Source organism: Erpetoichthys calabaricus, chromosome 14, assembly GCF_900747795.2.
Source record: "Erpetoichthys calabaricus chromosome 14, fErpCal1.3, whole genome shotgun sequence".
Taxonomy (NCBI): Eukaryota; Metazoa; Chordata; class Cladistia; order Polypteriformes; family Polypteridae; genus Erpetoichthys; species Erpetoichthys calabaricus.
In genome coordinates this window covers 55178354-55200863 of record NC_041407.2, presented here as the reverse complement: position 1 = coordinate 55200863, position 22510 = coordinate 55178354, and the positions used below count along the sequence as shown (strand labels likewise).

General features: G+C 38.2%; 1 protein-coding gene across 1 annotated transcript in view; it reads left to right on the top strand.

The window, feature by feature from the left end:
• csmd2 (CUB and Sushi multiple domains 2) overlaps positions 1 to 21915 on the top strand; it is a 991046-nt gene extending 969131 nt beyond the window's left edge. The window contains exons 61-71 of the mRNA XM_051919055.1: positions 32 to 205; positions 1433 to 1506; positions 1643 to 1754; positions 1887 to 2066; positions 4466 to 4528; positions 5413 to 5574; positions 5724 to 5836; positions 5957 to 6044; positions 14585 to 14717; positions 15173 to 15346; positions 18476 to 21915. Of these exons, the coding sequence (XP_051775015.1) occupies positions 32 to 205; positions 1433 to 1506; positions 1643 to 1754; positions 1887 to 2066; positions 4466 to 4528; positions 5413 to 5574; positions 5724 to 5836; positions 5957 to 6044; positions 14585 to 14717; positions 15173 to 15332 (1259 nt within the window). The 3' untranslated portion in view covers positions 15333 to 15346; positions 18476 to 21915. The remainder of the gene's footprint in view (positions 1 to 31; positions 206 to 1432; positions 1507 to 1642; positions 1755 to 1886; positions 2067 to 4465; positions 4529 to 5412; positions 5575 to 5723; positions 5837 to 5956; positions 6045 to 14584; positions 14718 to 15172; positions 15347 to 18475) is intronic.
• Positions 21916 to 22510: the final 595 nt, after the last annotated feature.

Genomic DNA, 22510 nt, shown 5'->3' with positions numbered 1-22510 from the left:
ATCCAGCTGTGTTTTTCATGTCTTCCTGCAGCTGTCTTTTGTGGTGATCCCGGGATTCCCGCTCAGGGCCGTAGAGAGGATCATGGATTTACCTACCGCTCATCTGTTTCCTTTTCCTGCTTCTCCCCACTGATTCTGGTAGGATCTGCCAGACGCTACTGCCAGTCTGATGGCACCTGGAGTGGTTCACAGCCTTCCTGCATAGGTGAGGGTGAATGTCAATGGAGATATCTGGTTGCCCGTTAATAACATTTATGCACAGTAAGATGTACAGGGTGAAGGACAAAGAGTTAATAATGTATACTGTATTTAATATCCCTCTGTTACACATTTTCCCAATCATCTTACACTGCATGTTTTTATTTTGTTCTCAAATCATTCACTCATCCAGAAAGATATTAGTCTACGCTTGTCAATATAATCTCATTCTAGTGTAAGAAATCCTGTATCCATTACTGTCAGTAAACCCTCCACAGGGACAAATCAAAAGGCACACGCTAGCAAACTGGCTGTAAGCATTTTTGTGCAGCTGAACTGACTGGCAAAAATGCTGCCATATAATCTACAGATCACAGTGCTCTTTTTTTAGGCAGAGACTTCATCACGTCTGTTTTTTCTACTACAGATTCTTTTTTTAACCTAAGACTAAGAATACGTTCATCGCCTCTCTTGCATATTTTAAAAAGCAAATAAAGAAGGATGAAGTCAGGAAAGGCATCCAGCCATATATAACATCTGCTTCATCCATCCATCCATCCATTATCCAACCCGCTATATCCTAACAACAGGGTCACGGGGGTCTGTTGGAGAAACAAGGCAGGAAACAAACCCCGGGCAGGGCACTAGCCCACGGCAGAACATCTGCTTCAATACCCCCAAAATATGGAGGGCAACTGGCCAACGTGGTGTAACCCCCAAAACGACCATTAAACCAGTGCGACAGAGATTTTTTAATAATTTTGGCTTGATAGTTATAACAGTAAATGATGAAAAGTTTCAAATAAAGCTCACTACATCTGTGCTTATGAAAAACTGTAGAACTGCAGTGCAAACGTACTGTCTCCTAAAGTGCGGCTTCCCTAAATACCTTAAAACATGAATAAATGGTTAAACATCTCACCAACTTTCAAATGTTCATAAAGATTACCTTTAACATATATGTATTTTTTGTTATTTAGCAGTAATGGATCAAAAGAGCTTTTAGAATGTGCTTGCACTGTGTATGATCCCAAATGTAATGGTCATTTTTTCCCCTGTTAATTGCTGAATTGGGTTAAAAAGCAGTCATTTATGGAGTCTCCCACTCCCATCCCTTAATGTATTGCTTAAAATTAGTTGCGCACAATATAAGCTGCACATTTTGAATTACTATAAGCATACTCAAGCAAAGCCCGTGTTTTAATATATGTACATTATTATCACACTCCTGCAGATCCAAGTCACACAACGTGTGCAGATCCAGGTATTCCCATGTTTGGAATACAGAATAATTCTCAGGGATATCAGGTAAGTGTAACTGTAAAACTCAGAAATAATGTTTTTCAGCATCCTGGATAAAGTGAAATTTATTTCTGCGTCATTCTCTATTTAATGTTTACGGTAATTTTTGTATGTGTTTTTTTAATTTTTTGTTACAACTTAGATTGGGAGCACACTGTTCTTTGCCTGCAGAAAAGGTTACCTGCTGCAAGGCTCAATTAGTCGGACATGCTTGCCTAATCTTACTTGGAGTGGCATCCAGCCTGAATGTACAGGTGACTAAAGCTACTTTTTTAGTAGAATCTGAGTCACAATGTAAAACAGAACACATTTGTTGAATGTTTTGTAAAGATATTGGTGGAGAAAGGACACTCTTCTACCATTGAAACTATTTTTTACTTTTACAGCCCATCACTGCAGTCAGCCAGAGCTGCCAGCATATGCTGATGTTGGTGCTATAGAGTTACCCTCTCTAGGGTACACCTTAATATATACATGTCAGCCAGGCTTCTACCTAACTGGTGGCTCTGAACACCGCACATGCCGTGCAGATGGAAGCTGGACTGGCAAACCTCCACTCTGCACAGGTAAGGAGGATTAGTGGTGTGTTGACAGTAAACTCTCCAAGAACCTGCTCTTCAAAGATACTGCAGTGGAAGCACATTTACTCTGAAAAAATCTGGTTGATATCCACACACTGTGATGTGAAGTATTACTTTTTCTTTTCCTTTGACCTTATAGTTCTTTATCCAAATATTGTTAACTATGCCATTGATTAGTACTAATCAGAGAATGCAATCAATGTAAAAAAAAATCATCTTATACTGTATGTCTTAAACATGCACCTTGATATTCTCAAAGCCATTTAATCCACTTCGGGATCATGGGGCTAGAGCCAACCCTGGCTTTTTAACAGTAACCACTTCTGGATGGAGGGGACCTGTCCCTTAAAGGGCCTACCCATGCACACCCCACGCAGAGCCAATTTGCAATTAACCTAATATCAAGTGTTCAGACTTGTGGGAGGAAAACCCATACAGACTTGGGGAGAACATACAAACTCCACATAAATAATGACTGGGCACAGAATTGAAACTGAGGCAGCAGCATTTACTACTGTGATACAAGGCTGCCCAATTCTTTGCCTTTCTGGCAGAAAACCTTGTAAAATTCTCATCACTGTAGACAGGCTACTTACACTTATACGTGTTTTTACAACATTAGTAACATTTCAATGAGAAAAGGCTATTCAGTCCAACAAAGTTCATCAGTCCTGTCCACCTAATTCCTCCAAAATAACGTCAAATAGAGTTTTTCTAAAGTACTACGGTCTACCAAGCTACTTGGTAATTTATTGTTTACTGAGTTTCAGTCCAAAGTATTATGTTTACTGGGTTTGTTATGATTTGTCTTTCTGGTAACAAACCAGTTAAAAGAGAAATTCTGGTCTGAACTAAGTATGTAAAATAATGTAAGTTATCTACATACAGAACTTAGGTTTTTTTCCTATTCTGTGAAGTAATCACCATTCCCTCTATTATTCCAAATCCTTGCCTTTTTTACAGCCATTCTTCAAAGCCAGTCAGGCTAGTCATCTTCTATTTTTCTGTACCTGTTTAGTCCTGCCTACAGTTGTGATGAGCCAAGATTCAGATGGAGTTTCAGCAAGAACAGTTTATAGTTGCCTCCCAGTATAACACTATGTTGTTAGACTGTGAGTAATAATAAAAGTTCTCAGAGAAAACCTGTCCAAATACACCCAAAAGATACATACTGTATATCTTAGTAAGGAACCAGACCTTTTGTTCACCATGCCACTCATCTTTAGTCAGACACAGCTGAATTACACTGTACCTTTCTGCAATGATTATCATCACATAATGCTTAACGAAACAGTTTGTTTCATCTTCTATTTACAATTGTACCTGTTTCTAGTTACTGTTACTAGTCTGCATGGGCTCTTTTCCAAGTACTTCTCCCACATCCACAAGAAATGAATGTTAGATTAACCACCAATTCTAAATTGGCCCTTTACAACTGTTAGTGTGAGCCCAATCCAAGGTTGATTCCTGCCAGAAACAACTTCCTGAACCAAATCGGTAAGCAGTTGTGATTATGCTAATGTTACTCTTTCTAGTTCTCCTGATGATTTAATTTTCTTCCCACCAATACATTTACTGAACCCACTTTACCCTCCCTAGGTCCCTTGGAGTTGGGGGTTAACTCTTCGTCAATGAGAGAAAGGGCTGAAAATAACCCTTGTGGAATACTAGTCCTGCTTACTCAGGCACTCGCTTCCACTTATCAGCTCATCCCCCTTTGGGCAACTTCCATAATAAAGGCAAGCTATTTGAGGTGCAACCTGCCACTCCACCATTATTTAGTTTGCTTTATTTGATATAGCGTCTTTCACACTTACACAACTCTTTGCAATAATGTTGCATATGACCGTATGAGTGATCTTTTTTACAACTGTTTCCAATTCTGCTTCATAATTTTATTTTTATGAATTATGAATTTGGTAAGAATGTCTTCCTTTTTTATGAATTATTCATTAGCTTTCAAAAAATCATTAACAGATGACAAACTCAGCGGTATTCCTCAAGAGCGTTCATTACTGTGTCCCAGAAATCATTGTGCCTTTGTATGCAAAATGTTTGTAACGGCCCCCTGAGGATAGCACTCCAGGTATCTTTTATTATCAAATGTAAAGGTACTAGAAATATTTATACACACAAATTGTGTTTACTGCACAAATAAAAGAAACTTGGCCCTGTGGCTGAGAAATATTACTAGCTTTAAGGTGTCTTAAAAGGAGCCAGTGCTTCTACGCCTACTACCCCAATTTGTATTGTGTTCACCTATGATTCCTTTACCTCTGTATGATGGTGGCACTAACTGATTTCTAATTACTGTTTATATGATATGACCAGCTAGTGCATATTGACAAATTTAACTGTTAACCATGACATTTTGTGTTTTTCAGCGGACACAAGACCCAGTGGAACTCCAATAGGGCCTATGAAAGAAATCAACAACAAAATTACAGGTAATACATACAGTATGTATGTATGTATTTATATTTATATTTATATTTATATTTATATTTATATTAAAAGAGAACAAACAAAGCAGAAAAGTTTGGGGGATCCACTCCATATATTGTCGTTAAAGTAGCAAATCACGAACATAATAGTGAGTAGTCAAAATGGACTGAGTCAAAACAAAGACTGAAGTGAAGGATTGAGGGATCAGTCTTATAGGAGCTGTGCAGGAACAGGTGGGTTATTAGGTGGAAGTGAGGTCTGTAGGAGAGTGTGGTCTGGCAACGTACGTGGGTGAAGCTGTAGCTGCAATTCGTTAACCCCTGACTCAGCGTCTTATCCCCAGTCAAGCTCTTAGACTGCCTGCCAAGTGTGCATGTGTGACGATATATAAATTTAGTAATAAAAGACAACAACGAACCAAAATGTGGGTTCAAACGCGTAAAAAGCAAAAGAAAAAATGTATGGATGCGAGTCTCCAGATGGACTCCTGGCAGGCAGTGGTGGGCACATGAAGTGAAATCAGAGATTTTAAGGTTGTGAGTCTTCCGGGCTGCAGAGAGAGGAAGAGAAAAGGTATCAAGTAACAGAGTCCTCCATGCACACGTGTGTTACTATATATATATATATATATATATACAGTATATATATAATATATAACTTCTGATACATTGCAGTCATTTCATGTAATACTATAAGTCAAAAATATAGCTGCAATAAACTAGTGACTTTTTCTTTTGAATGGCTTGTGAAAAGTTATCCTCTTAAAACCTTCCTGTCACTGATCTTGAAAACGAGATGCAAAAATTCACCTTTCATGCTGAGTGGGGTCAGCTTTGTTTAATTCTAACTATAAACTTTCACATTTGCTTCTGCTTTACTCTTGCAGTGCCAGCTGATGTATTTGCCAGGAACTCTCTGTGGAAAGGTTCTTATGAGTACCTTGGCAAAAAGCAGCCAGCTATGCTCAAAATAACCAGCTTTGATGCATTCAGCAGTCGGGTCAATGCCACGCTTATCGACCACAGTGGGGTGGAACTCAAGCTGGGAGGTATGGTCAAAATTATCAGATAATAAATGAATGAAAAGAACAAAACAGTTCCTTAAAGGGATTTATAAATATTTTCTGTCACATATGTGCATTTGAGAATTTTATAGACCATAACTGTTTAATAAGAAAATCCCTTTTTTTCTCTATAGGAATCTACCAGAAGGATGAATTTCATTTGCAGCTGCAGGTGTATCAAATCAGAGGACCAGTGGAGATATTTGTTAATAAGTTTAAGAATGAGAACTGGGCTCTTGATGGACATGTAAGTACAAAGAAGCTGGTTATTTAGCCGGTTTGAGGAGGAGGAGGATGTGATAATGCAGCCTGTGGAGTTTGAAAGCTTATGAGTTTATTTTTTAAAGAAAGTTTCCTTTTCCACCAGGTGTCCTCTGAGACTGCAAGCAATTCGTTTGTATATCAAGGCTTTGTCCGAGGCAAAGGGTTTGGGCAGTTTGGTCTCCAAAGGCTAGGTGAGTCTACAACCAGTAAGAAACAAAGTTGTTACAGCTTCAGTTTAAGGTAGCCATTTGAGCTTATAATATAAGGGAAGGGTCAAAATACTAAACACACAGTCACTAAAAATGTACTGTATAAAAGCAACTTTCTTGTGTATTTTCTTTTTCTAGATAGCACTGTTTCATGTTAACCTTATCTAGATAAAAGCATAAATCAGTGGCAAAATAAGTAGAAAAGATGAGCAAAGAAAATGCTTTTCCTAACTATTATTATTTCTTTCAATGCTTATACCCTTTAATTAACACTGTGTGTGTGCGTTTAAATGACACACAAGGCTTATACTTGGTTCTCATTCCTTTCCTTTATATTTTGTATTCTGTTGCATTTCACCTTTCTATATGCTCGTTTTCCATATTTAGAAATCCTATAGCAGCATAAATGGGTGCAGAACAAACATACATAGCAGCACTGGAAAAACCAACTTCTAAGCAGCACTGCACCTTATCAGGACCTACTGGTTCCTCTAAGCTTCATTGATGAAAACAATCCTTGTGAGATAACTAATGGATGATTTTTACTTATGGCAAAACTTTTTATAAAAACAGGCACGTTTGATATTTTATTACGTACTAGTCACGTTACCTGTTGAAGACAGGTAATAGAGCAGATTTTTAAAAATTTGATGTCTCTTGCTCATCATGTACCTTCAACTCTTTTCCTCTGTATTCTCATGTATATGAACCTTTCAATTGACACTCCTTCTGCTGAGCATGTTCCCATAAAGCCTGCTTCTCAGACTCTTGCTCACCTCCTCTATGTTCTTCTTTAACTCTCTGAGCATGCCTTCTGTGCCTTTTCTTCTTTTTGAGTGTCTCACAATCACACTTCCTCTTTTGACCTTAGCATTTTATTATATAGTGCATTGGTTACATCTTCATATATATCCTAGTTGGAAGCAGTGCCAGTGGTAGGTTATTTTGCACCCTAGACTAAGCTTATTAGTGTGCCAACTAACTGGTAGCTAACCTGTTTGCCTGGGTTTCCTCCCCCTTATGATCTGTGTCCTAGGCGAAGGCCTGATTCACCCTAATGGTGGCACCAGCCATGCTTGGAAGTCATCTTTTACAGTAGGGTATAAAGCCCGCATGTATACATATAAATATCCTTACCCAAGCGCCCATGTCATTGTTTTTGACATGCCTCTTACGCCCTTCAGAGCAGACAATGGAATAAATAAAAGTATTCTTGATTTTTTTTTTTTTCTTAATGATAAACAAATTTTTTTGCTAAGATGCAGCAGCACTGACCAAGGTTCTGCTATCATTATATGTGCTTTTATTATCACTGTCAATTATTATTTTTCACTTAAACCTTTAAAATTAAAGGCTGACATGACATCTAGAGGGCGGCACGGTGGCGCAGTGGGTAGCACTGCTGCCTCACAGTTGGGAGACCTGGGGACCCGGGTTCGCTTCCCGGGCCCTCCCTGCGTGGAGTTTGCATGTTCTCCCCGTGTCTGCGTGGGTTTCCTCCGGACGCTCCGGTTTCCTCCCACAGTCCAAAGACATGCTGGTTAGGTGGATTGGCGATTCTAAATTGGCCCTAGTGTGTGCTTGGTGTGTGGGTGTGTTTGTGTGTGTCCTGCGGTGGGTTGGCACCCTGCCCGGGATTGGTTCCTGCCTTGTGCCCTGTGTTGGCTGGGATTGGCTCCAGCAGACCCCCGTGACCCTGTGTTCGGATTCAGCGGGTTGGAAAATGGATGGATGGATGGATGGATGACATCTAGAGTAAAATATTTATCAGAAGGGGCATACTGTAATAAAAGTGATCATAAAATAAGTAAATTTGAGCTAGCTATCTACCACTACTGGATTCCATTTTTTTTTCAGATAGTACTTACTTTAAAATCCTTCACAAAATATTTAATAAAATATTCCTGAGATCTGTCATTGTGCGCTTTTTTTAAAGAGCATTTTGAGAAATGAAGTCATAATCCTGCATTTTCTTTTATTCATAAGATTTCATTTTTGAAGCCTATTTTTTCCCATCTGTTGCAACTTGCAGCAACTGGAGAGCTGAAATAATTTTTTAACATGAAAAGGGAAAAAAACTGCCTCTCTTTTTCTGGATAGAATTCAACCGTGACATTCTAATGACAGTCAGTAGTGTCTTGTACTTATCTACTTCTGTGCAATTGTGTCGCTACTGAAGCTTTCAGAGATGTTTGTAAAATGTCTCTAAATTCCAACTGAGTCACACTCTGTCTTTGACCTTCAAACTCATGGAAGGCAGTGGCTGCAATCATGTAGCCTTTCTTGTCAATGATGACTGAAAAACACAACTCGTTTCTATCCATTTTGAGCATCAGGTGGAAATGGTTTTGCCAAAAAACTGATAACACTTAGCACTTTGTCTTGGAAATAATAAGCCAGTCTATTTAGTGACATATAAACAGATCCCATCCAACAGCCATTATCCCTCACACCTATAAGCACATAGCTAGAATTTTCCATGAATTCACTCTTAATTTTAATCAAACTCCATTTAATTTATACAGAGTTTTCCCTAATTGCATCAGACTAGCATAGAGATTGACATCATGAAAAAAGAAAATTGTTGATATAAAACATTTCATTAATGATGCAAAGTATATATTGTCTGCTTATGGGATGGAATAGTCGTACAGAGGATTGTTTTACTACCTCAGAACTCTAGGGGCATTAGTTAATTCCCTGGTCAAATCACTGTCTTTGAGGCATTTTTACGTCATCAGACAAATTTTGTCAGGTTCATTCAGTTTACTTCCATTTCACAGAGGTGTACATGTTAGATTAATTGGCATCTCTGAACTGGCCTGATATTATTATTAGTAGTAGTAGTGGTAGTACCATGATAACGAGGTAAATATATCTGACTAAATGCACAGAATTTTACAGACCAGAAGTAATGTTGGATGTAAACCATGAAACAGACCTAGGACTTCACTCTCTTGTGACTTTAAGTTTAACAGCTTTAACATGTCACATTAAAATGGCCATGGTATCTCTGTCAGCTTTGATGTTTATAAGTCATCTGCCCAAGTGAGTGTGAGGTCATCTGCAAGTGCAATAGACAGGCATCTTATCCAGTTTTGGGCTCTGCATTTCTGTTATGAGAAAAACTGGTTTGATAAATGCATGTTCTTGTGAAGCTATAGATGTTTAAATTGTGAAATGTAACCTCATGTAAAAATATAAACTCTGCGTATTTGAGAGTATAAAAGCCTTGTAAAAGCCAAGAACATCTCCGGACAGAAGGGCATGTCCTATCCTGACAGACTTAGCCCAGACACAGGCAGACACTGATGCTTACGATGTACAAAATACGCACTGTTTATTCACAACACCACACACAATATCGTGCACAATCCACAAACCCAGTCCTTTTCACTACTCATCAGCCGCCTCCACTCCTCTCTCGCAAGCTCCGTCTTCCTCCTCCCGACTCTGGCTCCCCAATTGGAGTGAGGCGGCACCTTTTATCCCGTACCAGATGTGCTCCAGGTGTCTTGTGATGGTCTACTGGCAGCACTTCCTGGTGTGGCGGAAGTGCCGTCCTTTAGGGCTCAGGAACCATCCAGGCGCCCCCTGATGGGGGTATTGCCCCTCTCCCAGTCCTTCCCTGCTCCAGACATCCCGGTGGGGCAAGGTCCCTGGTCGTCTGCCACAAGAATTAAACCTGAATAGTCTCATGCAGAGAAGACTGTGTGGGGACTTAAGCCAAGTCTTCAGTCCCCTCAAAGGCACTGATGAAGTAGATCTAGCAGAATTCTTTTGACTTAAAGGTGGATCACGACCTCAGGGACAACTATGGAAAATAATAGAAAGTGCATTTATGGCTGAAACAAACAATAGATGCATGTAGTTCAAACAGAAACCTTGACAATCTTTAAGAAGAATGTCGAAGAGATGTTGGGACAGCTTAGCTATTAGCTAAACAAACGAGTCCGATGGACTAAATGGTCTCCTCTCATTTGTCAGTTTTTTTATGTTCTTATGCTTTCTTTGGTAATTTATATTTCCTTTGAAATGGAGTGATTTGCATTTCTTGGAGATACAAATATCTGAAAAAAAAATTTTCAACTGCATCATTTTAATATACTGTATACACTACATAGAAATTTCCATAATGCCATCGTGTTTCTTTTGCACCCGTCAAAATTTCATTAAGTTTGTGAAATCTGTTTAATAACTTGCTGCTCCAAGGTATATCATGCAGACAAACTATCTGTTTCTTGTACATCAAGCTAATATAAAGCATTACTCCAATTCTTTTGAAAAAATCATTGCCTGGCATGATGAGTGAGTCTGGCTGTTTGAGCAAACATGTCCTGCAATGAAATGGTGCTCTGCTCTTCATACTGCCAGGACAAAAAACCCTTCAATTAGATACACAGAATCCAGTAAGGCAAAAATGAATGGTGACTTGTCACTCACATACCAGACCACACTATGTTAAAGGGAAACAGAGAGAGACCACCTCCCTATTCATTTAGAATCGTGATACACTGCGCTCAGGATTAAAAAAGAGATGCTCCTGAAATATACAAAAATTCTCCTACCTTTTTAATTCATGTTTTGGTTTTGAATTTGCTTTTTTTAATTTTTTTTTTAGTTTTATTGAGCTTACAGTTGTGCTTTTGACAAGGTTTCAGATATCAGGATTTGAGAATTCAAGTTTCAGAAATAACATTCTGTTTTAATTTAGGCTTAACAGTTCAACATTAATACTACGAGAATCTTCTTATAAGTAAGAGTTTGTTTTTGCACAGTGAGTCTTTAATTTGTTTGCCAGGGATTGTTTTGTTTTTTTCTCAGTATTTTATTACCGGTTTGTGTTTTTAGCATTTGAGCTTACTGTTATTTAAGAAATGGTTATTCTGTATTTTTATTTACTGTTTATTTTTAAATTAAAAATGTCTGTTTTTCTTTATTTTCTTATTTCATAAAGTAAAAATAATTTTTGTTCAATCTATACTAATAAAAGGCAAAGCCCTCACTGACTCACTGACTGACTGACTGACTCATCACTAATTCTCCAACTTCCCGTGTAGGTAGAAGGCTGAAATTTGGCAGGCTCATTCCTTACAGCTTACTTACAAAAGTTAAGCAGGTTTCATTTTGAAATTCTATGCGTAACAGTCATAACGGTCGACAACGTCCGCCATGTTAAACTTTCTTATTTATGGCCCCATCTCCACGAAATTTGGTAGGCGGCTTCCCTGCACTAACCGAAACTGATGTACATACTTATTTCAGTGGTATGACGCCACTGTCAGCCGCCATATTGAACTTTCCAACGGTCTTTGTTACTTATGGGTCCATCTTCAAGAAATTTGGTACGCGGGTTCCCAACGCTAACTGAATCCTACTTATGTACATATATACGTCCATAGCCTGCAGCTCGGTCGCTGTGTGAGGCAGTGTTGGATCCCCCATCCCCACGCCTCCCACGTAATTGGCTGCCTGCCTATATAAGGCCGTCCGTCTCTCCGGTCTCTTCATTCCCTTCTTTGCTTCGCCACGTTATTCATGTCTCCCTGCTGATAACTGCAGCCTTTTTATTTAATCCACGGCTTCTCCGCTGTTTTATTGTTCATTTATTACGATTATAGTTATTGTGTAGGTATTTTAGACTTAGTTTATATTGTTCAGGTACCCATTTCCTTTATCGTTCCAACCGTACCCCCATTAACATGTCTGTCGAGGTGATCACCATCGATCGAAGAACTGTCACTTACCGAGTGGTTTCCATGCCCGGAGATGGTGACTGCCTTTTCCATTCTCTGTGTTACATATTGCACGGCCATATCAGGCTCACTCTTGATATGCGGAAGAACATTGTGTCTTATGTATTGAATGACTGGGACAGGTTCAAGGTGTGGACTAATGACGGTACAGGAGATAATTATACTACACAGGAGCACTATAAGAGTGGAATGCTTAAGCTCTTCACCTATGGTTCTGCATGTGAGTTGATGGCTGCCGCTGAATTGTTCAGTTGTCGCTTTCAAGTGTACCGAAATGGCCAAATATTTTACACCTTTGGACAACCGCCAATGCCTCTTAAACATCTTAGATTCACAGGTGACGATTTGAGTAGTGGACACTTTGATGTTTATGAATGTTTAAACTCTCAAAAGCTGGATGCGAAGTTATCGATGAAACTCATTTCAATTCAAACGCCTCCAATTTCCAGTAAGGCTCTGCTTCGCAATGACAATTAATAAGTCTCAGGGACAGACCTTACAAAAGGTTGGCATTGATTTGAGGCAAGATTGCTTTTCACATGGCCAACTATATGTTGCATGCTCAAGAGTAAGCTCAGTGCACAGCTTGGTCATATTACAACTGGAGGGCTGAATAGACAACGTGGTATACAAAAAGTTCCTTAACAAATAATTTAAAAAGGTTTACTTTTCTTCTTAATAAAAATTTTAAAGCAGTACTTCGCCGCTGCGAAGCGCGGGTATTTTGCTAGTACATAAATAATTATTAAAGTTGAACTTTGTATTATGATCAGGGTGTTCCGAGTTACCACTAGTTTTAAGGACTTGAGGTGGGGTTTTGTGTTTTTTCACTTATTCCACCTCATAGTTTCTCAAGGCAGTCATAACAAAGTCCTAAGCCATATGCAGTAATTTGAGGACATATTCCGTTAGCCTCTATCTTCTGCATCTAAACCTCATTACGGAATGAATGAATGAATGAATGAAAAAAAAAATGTAAAACAGACAAGGACAGAAATGTGAGCCATGAACACGGCACAGCCTGAATTTTGAGAGTAATTAAACATGCTTGTCCCCTAAGGAAAGCTATTGTGCGAAGTGCTTTACGCATTAAAAGCTAATGCTTCCCTGATTATTCTTACTGTAGTATATGTATGGATATTGTATTTACTAAACCCATCTTGCATAATCTCAAAGTGTTTATTTTTGTTTTGACTGTGACACCTGCAGCATCTTTATCAGTGTATGACTTATTTCCTCAGTGGCATTGAGGCACTGTTTGTATTCATAGAATTACATTTTTACCCTGAATGTTTTCAGAATTAGTATATTTTTAAAACTTAAATGACACTTAGATCCACTTAATCCAATTCAGTGTCATGGGGTTATGCAAACAAACCTTGACAAGCACCCCAGTCCATCACTGGCCCCTATCACTCTCCAACCCACTATATCCTAACTACAGGATCACGAGGGTCTGCTGGAACCAATCCCAGCCAACACAGGGCACAAGGCAGGAAACAAATCCCAGGCAGGGCGCCAGCCCACCCCATGGCGCGCGCACACACACACACACACACCAAGCACACACTAGGGACAATTTACAATCGTCAATGCACCTAACCTGCATGTCTTTGGACTGTGGGAAACCTGCAGGAAACCCATGCAGACATGGGGAGAACATGCAAACTCCACGCAGAGAGGACCCTGGAAGCGAACCTTGGTTTCCTAACTGCGAGGCAGCAGCGCTACCACTGTGCCACCGTGCCACCCCACTTACTTACAGCCACTTTAAAATCATCAATAAACCTAATACACCCCTGATGTAAATGAGAAGAATGTGCAGATTTTACACAGAGCCCAGCCAGGCACAGAGTATGAACACACAATGCTGGGCACATAAGCAGTCATGCCAACCACTGCACCACTATGCCACCACAAAATTCAAGTACTTCAAAATGATTAATGAACAAGAAACATGTCCCTTAACTTAAAATATTATCCTAAGCTAATTTTTCAGTTCTAGAAGAGAAATCTCGTTGATTTTGTATGTTCTTAATTACTGTTGGGAAAGTCATCATAGCACTGGAGAAGTAAAGAAGTTAATGGACTACTGGTCTTTATAGCTGTAGCAAAAATGGCAAAGTTTTTTACCTCATGTGATGATACGAAATTTAGTGATTGAAAACATAGCAGAAATTTAAAAATACAGTGATCTTTAAAATAAAGGCAGTGAAATAGGGGCCAATCCTGGATTGAAAATGTGTTTTTCAATTTAACTGTTACTCTGGCAGAATTAGATTTACCGAAATGAAATCTTCAGATACACCTACTCTGGAGCAAAACTGAAAAGAGTAATTGAAATGTATAAATAAGAATGGAGGTAGGGATTTGAAAGAAGAAAAATACCCTATTATTAGATTGTTTGGTTCTGCAGTATTAGACGATGGTATTTTAATTTAGAGTCATGTACTAATTCAGCAGCAAGTGAAAATGGTGAGAGATGAAACTCCTGAGCCAGCGGTTCAAGAGAAGAAAAGGTGGGTAATGATTTAAATCACAGCCTGGCTGTCTCTTTTTTGTGCCAAAATGTTACCAAAGTGAAAAAGAAGTGCCATTATTACTTGTTCTCTCAGGAATATATAATGTCAGTCATTTTCCAACCCACTTTATCCTAGTTATTTACATTTTATATTCTACGGTTGGAAACTGTGTCTAACTGAGAAAGCTTAACAAATGCAAAAAAGGTAGACATTGAAAAATTAATGTAAGTTTTTTTCCTTCTAGATACTAATCACCCGGATAAAGAAGACCCAGGTGGCATCTTTCCTTCAAACAGCAGTTCAGTAGCTGCAGCTATTCTAGTACCATTCATCGCCATGATCATTGCTGGCTTTGCACTCTACCTTTATAAGCACCGGTAAGCTTCTGCCTGATGTACATTTTCTTAAATGGTACTTTTTATTTTGTTATGTTTTTATCAGCAATTTGGTTATATTATGTTAACATTCCCAAGGGGAGGGAGAAGAAGATCAGCTCATTGACAATGCAGTTATTGCTACTGGGGCTGACAAGCTAATCATTAATGCCCAGAAGACATACTGTTAATGAAGAACAATGCAGCATTCAGTTTATAGTAAAGTTTATTTCTATTGTGAGGTTGTCTGTGTTCATTGTTTAAACCTTATAAATGCATTCTGGATATATGTATATAATATATATATACAGTGTATATTTGTTGTTTAAATAAAATGGGAAAGAAATGTATTAAGTGAAAAGTAGTCCTCTTCTCTTTCCCTCATTACCAAAGCATAGGGTCCAACGTAAAGTAATACTGGAGGCACCAGCCTTAGTGTATACATTTTCTTTGAACAGGAGGAGACCAAAAGTGCCATTCAACGGTTATGCTGGGCATGAAAACACCAACGGGAGAGCCACATTTGAAAATCCAATGTATGACCGCAACATCCCACCCACAGAGATAATGCCTAATGAGACAGAATTTACAGTTAGCACTGTGTGCACCGCTGTATAGCACCCATTCTAAAGGTAAGATGCTGCTTTATTTCGACAGAAATGTAATTTTAAGTGATGGATTGAGAGAGGAGGACTGACCCAGGGCTAAGAATACTGTACCTCCCAGGCATTTTAAATGCACATGTTATAACCTGGATGCTAGAGGCATTTACCTTTGATAGAAAGTGAGAAGCACTGAATAGAATTGTGAAGTGGAGTGCAAAACATATCATCTAGTCTCACAAAGCTTCCAGAATAGGAAAAAGCTGTTGCTTTAAAAATTAAAAAATAAAAATTCTCCTAACCGTTTGGGTCCTGATGGAAATAATCAATTATCTCTGAGTGCTATGTCACCACTGCCTAACAGGTGGCTTTCATTAAAAAGACAAAATAGAATTAATGTGACATACAAGGGAGAGGAGAGAGGAACAATAACAAGCAGCTTGCCTTACAACCATTTTCTTGTATTTGCACTATTTAAAAATAATTGTGTTCTTCAGTTTTCGTCTTTGTGTGAAACCAAGTACCCAGTGTGAAATTAGAAATGTATAACATAACATTCTCAAATCCAATTAATCCAACTGTGGGAGTGCCTGGAGCTGAAACCTATCCTGGCAGCCCTTAGCACAAGGCAGGTAACAGCCCTGTACAGGTGGCAAGTTCATCGCATGGCCCACTCAAGTAGAATTGCCAGCACATCTTTGGTGATATGAGAGGAAAACCGGAGTGCCAAGCAAAAAGCCAAGAAGGGACAGGAAAAAAGTGCAAATTAAAGATCCTGAATCAGAAGCTGAATCTGTAAAGCATTGGCACTAACCACTGTGACACCATGCCAAGCATTTCTCTTTTTTACTTTTCTGCTTGTTTAATGTCAACAGCTGTTAAAAGTACAACAGGGTGGTACAGTGTCTGAATGGGACTTGGGTCCAGTTCTCAGCCTAATCACTGTTAATATAAAGGCTCCACATTCTCCAATTGGCTAGTTTTATTTTCTTCAGGATCTTCTACATCCAAGAGAAATGCAGGCTATATTAAGCGGTGACTTTTAATTTGTCCAGTATGGGCGCGTATATAGGTTGTCTCTGTGACAGATTGGTGTCGGTGTCTCATTGATACTTTCCTTGCCTCTGGTAAAATCCAGCAAACCCCCCCATCACCCTGTAATGATACAAAAACGGGGCAATCAAGTGGACAGTTGGAAAAGTACAATAATCAGGTTCTTAAAACAGATCACCAAACTGGATAAACAAAAATTACCTGCTGTCCTTTTTATGCTCCCTCCTCCATCTGGCCAAGTTCAGTACTGAGAAGGAACGTAATACTAAACGGGACACTGAATTGATCCTGCCGTCATGTCTAAAGAAACCCATCAGCTGTAAGTCTGCTGAATCAGGTTGAACAAGATTGTGCAGAAAGCTGCAGTTTTTCCCTTGTGAATTCAACAGCTTTGCCTGGAGATTCTCTTTAAGTCTCAATAAAAGCCTCTGATCTATTTTTATTTTAAACCAAAGAGTGTTATAAGGAGATTCTCAATCTTTTTAGCGTGAGAATGCATTTATTTTGTTCATTGTCAGCAGCCATACATCGTTATTATTTCTTATGTTTGCCAGTTTCCCTAATCGCTGGCTTGTAGTCTTTAGCGACAGTGGATTGTTTTATTTTATATATTATTGTTCCTTCTGTCGACCTACTTCTGCTGCTTTTCAAAAAAAGAAACCTCATGTATAATTCAAGTGCAACTCAATCATGTAATATACTGTATTTTGTAATATTTGCATGTCCCACTTTGTGTATTTTGTATCATTTAATTAATCATCCACTTTTTGAAACTGGATTGTCTGTCCCAGCATAACTGGGACAAGGAAAGAATCAACCCAGGATGGGGCGCCAGCTCATTGCACTGTACTATGAGACATACCATCCCACAGTTAGCCACCTATCTAGAGGACCCCATGCAGACATACAGAGAATGTGCAGACTTCACGCAGGAACTGCCTAAGCTGGGATCTCATTCTGAAACTGCAAGATAGCAGTGCTAACCACTGTGCCACACTGTTTTAATTTGACAACGAGCAGTTTTCATTTTATAACAAAATAGCTTCAAATGTACATTAGTCAGTCACCCTTTATACTGATGTCTTTAACATCTAATAATAATTCAAATCTTAAAAAAGATTATTCAAATTATTTTGTGTTTATAGGAATTGCTTATAAATGTTTTTAAATCACTTTTTAAATCTGGTGCCTCCTGACTCTCAACGTTATGAGAAAACCCCCCACATAAGATATACTGTTCAACTCATCTTGATGTCTAGTTATGCAAGACATTGAGATTTTAGGGGTTTCTATTTTACCTCTAACCCCCAAAAAAACTTATCTAAGGACATTTTTGGGACCGTATTTTTTGCAGGAAATTACACCCTTATCATAAAGAGTAAATCAGTAGGTGCCTCCAGCAAAAACAATCGGAAGGACTTGACATTGTGCATGCCACATCAACTGACCCCAGGGGTGCACCCCGTAATAGGATATGAGGGGTCAAAGTTACTCCTTTTCAGAAAACTTCGGAAAAATGGAGATCAGTAATATTGGCAAGTGGAGTGTCGTTTTATGTGTTTTTTGAGGTTTCTGTTCACTAATATTATAATATTTGTGATTTTTGACTATTTACCAGTGGGCCTGCCCCTCTAAGAGTCACTCCCAGAAAACTGAAAATGACAAATTTCAAACGTAAGCATGTGGGGTATTGTTTTAGACTATTTCAAGGTCAGTGATTATGAACCTGAATTTATTTTTGACCCTTTCTCTTTGACCTTCTCTCAGAGGGTGAAAAGTCACGAGTTTCTATTACAATCAACAATAGTTTAGACTTTACACATTTACACTGAAACACAGATTTTAATATTTCAAATATTTGACCCAGCTATTCTTGTTTATTATGTACATATACCCTATGAAGTAAATCATTACATTTCTTATGAACACCCCAAATTAGGGAGGCTTACACTAATTCAGACGTTTTTGAATTTATAAATTTGTATCATTTTATAAATTACAAAAACACATTAGAAATACCTAACACATTCTTCACTTATGCTGAAAAAGGTGATTCATTCTTTTGATACCTTTTGTTAAATCAATGCCTATTGTTTGTTTTGGCAGAATCCTGAAGTCAATGGGGTGTCACTTCACTTGTCTTCATCCAATACCTGTCTGAAAAAGTTTTGAACCCAGTATGAAGGTGCATGGAGATCAGCAGAGGGGGAGAGCCACTCTATTTTTTATCTTCCTGATTGGCACCTCTGTGAAGAAGGAAAGGGCTGGGGTGGTTCAAATACAAATGAAAAGTAACACAAGAGGAAGAGAAGAACAAGAAGCAGAAAACCTGGATGGGAGGACTGGTTTCCTGGACATGATGCAAATCTTTGCCAAGCATTGCTTTAGTTATCCCCCAGTCCTGCCAACAAAAATCTGCTGCCCGTGCCAGCTCAGGATCAGGATTGTGAGTACTGGCTTTTGTAACCATGGACCTTCTTGAGTAAATCACAATGAACTTGCCAGTATCGGCATGGAATGGTGCCATGGTGACGTCTTGAGACGTCTAAGTGAAAGAGCGCCTTCCTTGATTTTCATCTATTAGTTATTTATTTATATATTTATTTGTTTTTTTGTTTTTTTTTTTCTTTGGAAAATCAAAATCTTTTTTGAATTTATAGATCCCATTCCCTTAGATTTGGACAATGTCTGCTACCGTACGCTGTGTTCATTTCACCCGTGTGCCTTTTGGCTTTGTCCATTCATCCTATTTCATTTTAATTTACACCAAAACAGATATAGGATTAAATATGGCACTAAAGCCAATGAGAAGTATCATGATTTTAAAAATAGAAATTCATTCTATATTTTTGAAGAAATATTTTTCCTTGCTTGTATACAGCTAGCAAAAGTATCAAGAGATTAGAAAAATAATATCAGCAGAGGATTTTTTTATATATACAATAATCTGATATGACCTGTTTTTAGGTCTCAGCATTCGGGATTGATGGCTGTGTCTTCTCTTGCTAGGGGCTATGAGAAGTAGGTGGAACATTAAATGACTGGAAGGTCACCATATCCCAGTGCTCACTGCTTACTGTAGATGGGCTTGGTGAAACAGCTAAGGTAGCACAGTCAAATTGTGATTGAATTGTGGAATACTGTGTATTAGACATGAACTTGAGATTAGGGTACATATTGTTCAGTTTGACAGTCAGTTTTGAGTAAAAACTACCTTAAAAGTGTGCTTTTGCATCATTAATTGAATTTAAATTACGTGTTGCTGACTTGGAGTCATAGTCATTCCATCCTGGATACCTCAGATTCATTTCTGTGTGGTTGAGCGTATTCTGCACATCTTTCCAATCGCCTGTATAGATAAGGTTCCTGACATGGAACTTTGGGAATATTTGGACAAAAGACGTCTGCAGTACAAAAAAACCTGTGAAGGATGTTTCAAAAGCAGTTTGTGCGTAGGCTGAGAGGAGGTTCACTGAGATTGATGCCAGACCACTTTTATTAAAGCAAGTGATTTCTGCTCTGTATTCTCTGGCCACTTAACTCAATATAGATCATGACTCGCCTGGCAGAATTTCCAGCAAGGTCATTTTGACTTTGACCAAAATCATCCTGCTTTGCAGCAAACTTTTGCAGATGTAAAATAAAGATTGACATATTAGACACTGTTTATGTAGTGCTAAAAGTTAAATCACACATCAGAATAATTAGCAAAACTTAACCAATCATTAAAAATTGTGACTTGGTATTTTTCCAAAATGACAAAAAGAATAGAAATTTTCTGCAGCTGCTGTTTTTTTCTCAGTGTTGCTTTAGATTTATTCTGAAGTTTCAGTTAAAATACTTTAGATTTAAGATCCACTCTCCAGTTTCATGTGGGCTAATTTGTACTTTTGAATCATCGGAAAAGAAATGGCAATTCAAATAAATCATTAGGTCAGTTAAACAAATTGAGTGTGCTAGTGTCAGTAAGATTAGATGTCACATAATTTATATATTCACACATTTGGTGCATCTGTTAGCTAAAACATCTGATTCTATATTTCCAGCAAATCCATTAAAAAAAGTATAAAGCCTGATTCCTAATCAGTGCTCATCATCTGAATTATTATACATACTGCATTTTTTATACTAGTGAACAAATATATCTTTATTTACAGAAATGCCTACATAATCATGCTAGCTAAACAATGCATCCTTTCTTCATAATGAATTTTAGAGAAATATAAAATGAAATGCTTTCATTATATGCCTTATTTGGTAGTTTTTGCTTACACACATTCTCAGGAAATAGTGGAAGTGAACTGCAGCCCTGTTCTCTCTCCGTTTGGGAATTGAACCCTAAAATAAAAAGACAGCAATGTTTCCTAATTGGCAGTGGAAGTGCTCATTGTGGGCTGCTCTCATTCAAATGCTGCCAACAAAGCTACAAGATTTATCTTCGTGTTGTACACAAATCTTTTTGACTTTTCGACAGCCCTGTCTCACAAAAGATGCTTTTAAAGCAAATCTCTAGCCTCTGTACCTTTGACCCGTTTTACACCATCAACTATCTTGGTAATTGCTTCAGTAGTATTATTTAGTTTTAAATCCATTTCTTATCTCTTCAGCCTGAAGGTAATAATAGCGGGTGCTGCCGAGAGGACAACCAGAAGTCAGACACTATTTATACTACCCGAGAAGGTCAGCAGACAAGGTGTGCACTACACGCATTACCAGAAACACGGTGGCACTTTTGGTTTGTTGTTGTATAGAACTGCTTGATCAATAGAAAGAGAGCATTTCTTTTTTGCTGCACTTGGTGGATATACTGCATAAAGTTAATATTTGCAAATAATCTATTAGTCTGTCTGCAAAATTGTACCAATGAGATATTCAATTTAGTCTGCAGCTATAAAGATTCTACTTGTACGGTACATTCACACAGTGCTATTAATGTTTAGATGCATAAATAAGGAAATGTGGACGATAATGAAGTGCATTTCAGTGATGTCACTTTTAGTCTACTTTCCATTTATATTTTAGATCTGACCCCATGACAGTTATTTCACACTTTATTTACTTATTTCACATTTGACATGCTATTTATTTCTTTTAAAGAAGACAGTCTTCCTTTGTCCACATTTTTGCAGTAAATGTTGGTTGGTTGCCTTTTGACACTGGGTTATTTAAAACAGAAAACACATGTTCCCTGTCAGAGCTGTAAAAGTCTGTTCAACTATGTAATTAAAATTAAGAGGGCACTAAGACATCAATCAGGCAATGTTACTGGAAAGTCGCAGTTTATCTTAGACGTTGCTATTCATTTGTTGGATTCTCAGAATTTTGACATACTATAGGCATACATCACAGAGATTTAAAAAAGCATTTTGTCAGCTTTTAATGCAAGAGAGATTTATTGGCAGCCGACTTCTTCAATCGGGGCTCGTCTTTGAAAATGCTACTGTCGGCAGCTCCGGCTGGCTTCATTCTGATTCTGCTATTTTGTTTTTATTGACTGCATCCTACTGATATTGTGCACAACGGGGCAATTTTTTTTTTTTTTACTATTCAACCCACTTTTAACGATTTTACTTAGACTTTATACACTGTTAGTGCTTGCTGTTGCCCATTCACTCCTTGGGACTAAACCTTATGGGGATCTGAACACAAAAGTGATCCAAGCAGCAAAGCCAAGGAAGAAGTCTACAGCCCAGGTGGCTTACATTCCCTGCAGAGATGGTGCACTTTGCCAGGCTGCACCACTATCTTCAGCCTTCTAGTATTTGAGAACTTTCCTTAAATTCTGAACTTTTGTTTCCAATTTTATAGCAGTTTAAGATTTTAGCAACCATATAAGTAAGAGGAACGTCAAACTGATGGTTATCATCAACATATAAAACTGTATTGCTCTGTGCCACAGACGGTGTTTACCAAATGTTCAAAGAAACATACAGTATAGGAGAGATATCGATCTTGAGCTTTTATTGACTATTTTATGTGTAAATTAAAGTGGTATGTCAAAAAGAACAAAGAAGTACTGATCCTCACAGACACATAATATACTCAGAATATTTTACTTGTTTTGTAAATTTTCTCCTAAAATTGCTAAAGCTGTTTGAATAAAATTCAGAAATGCAGAACTGTAATTAGCTTGATCTTAAA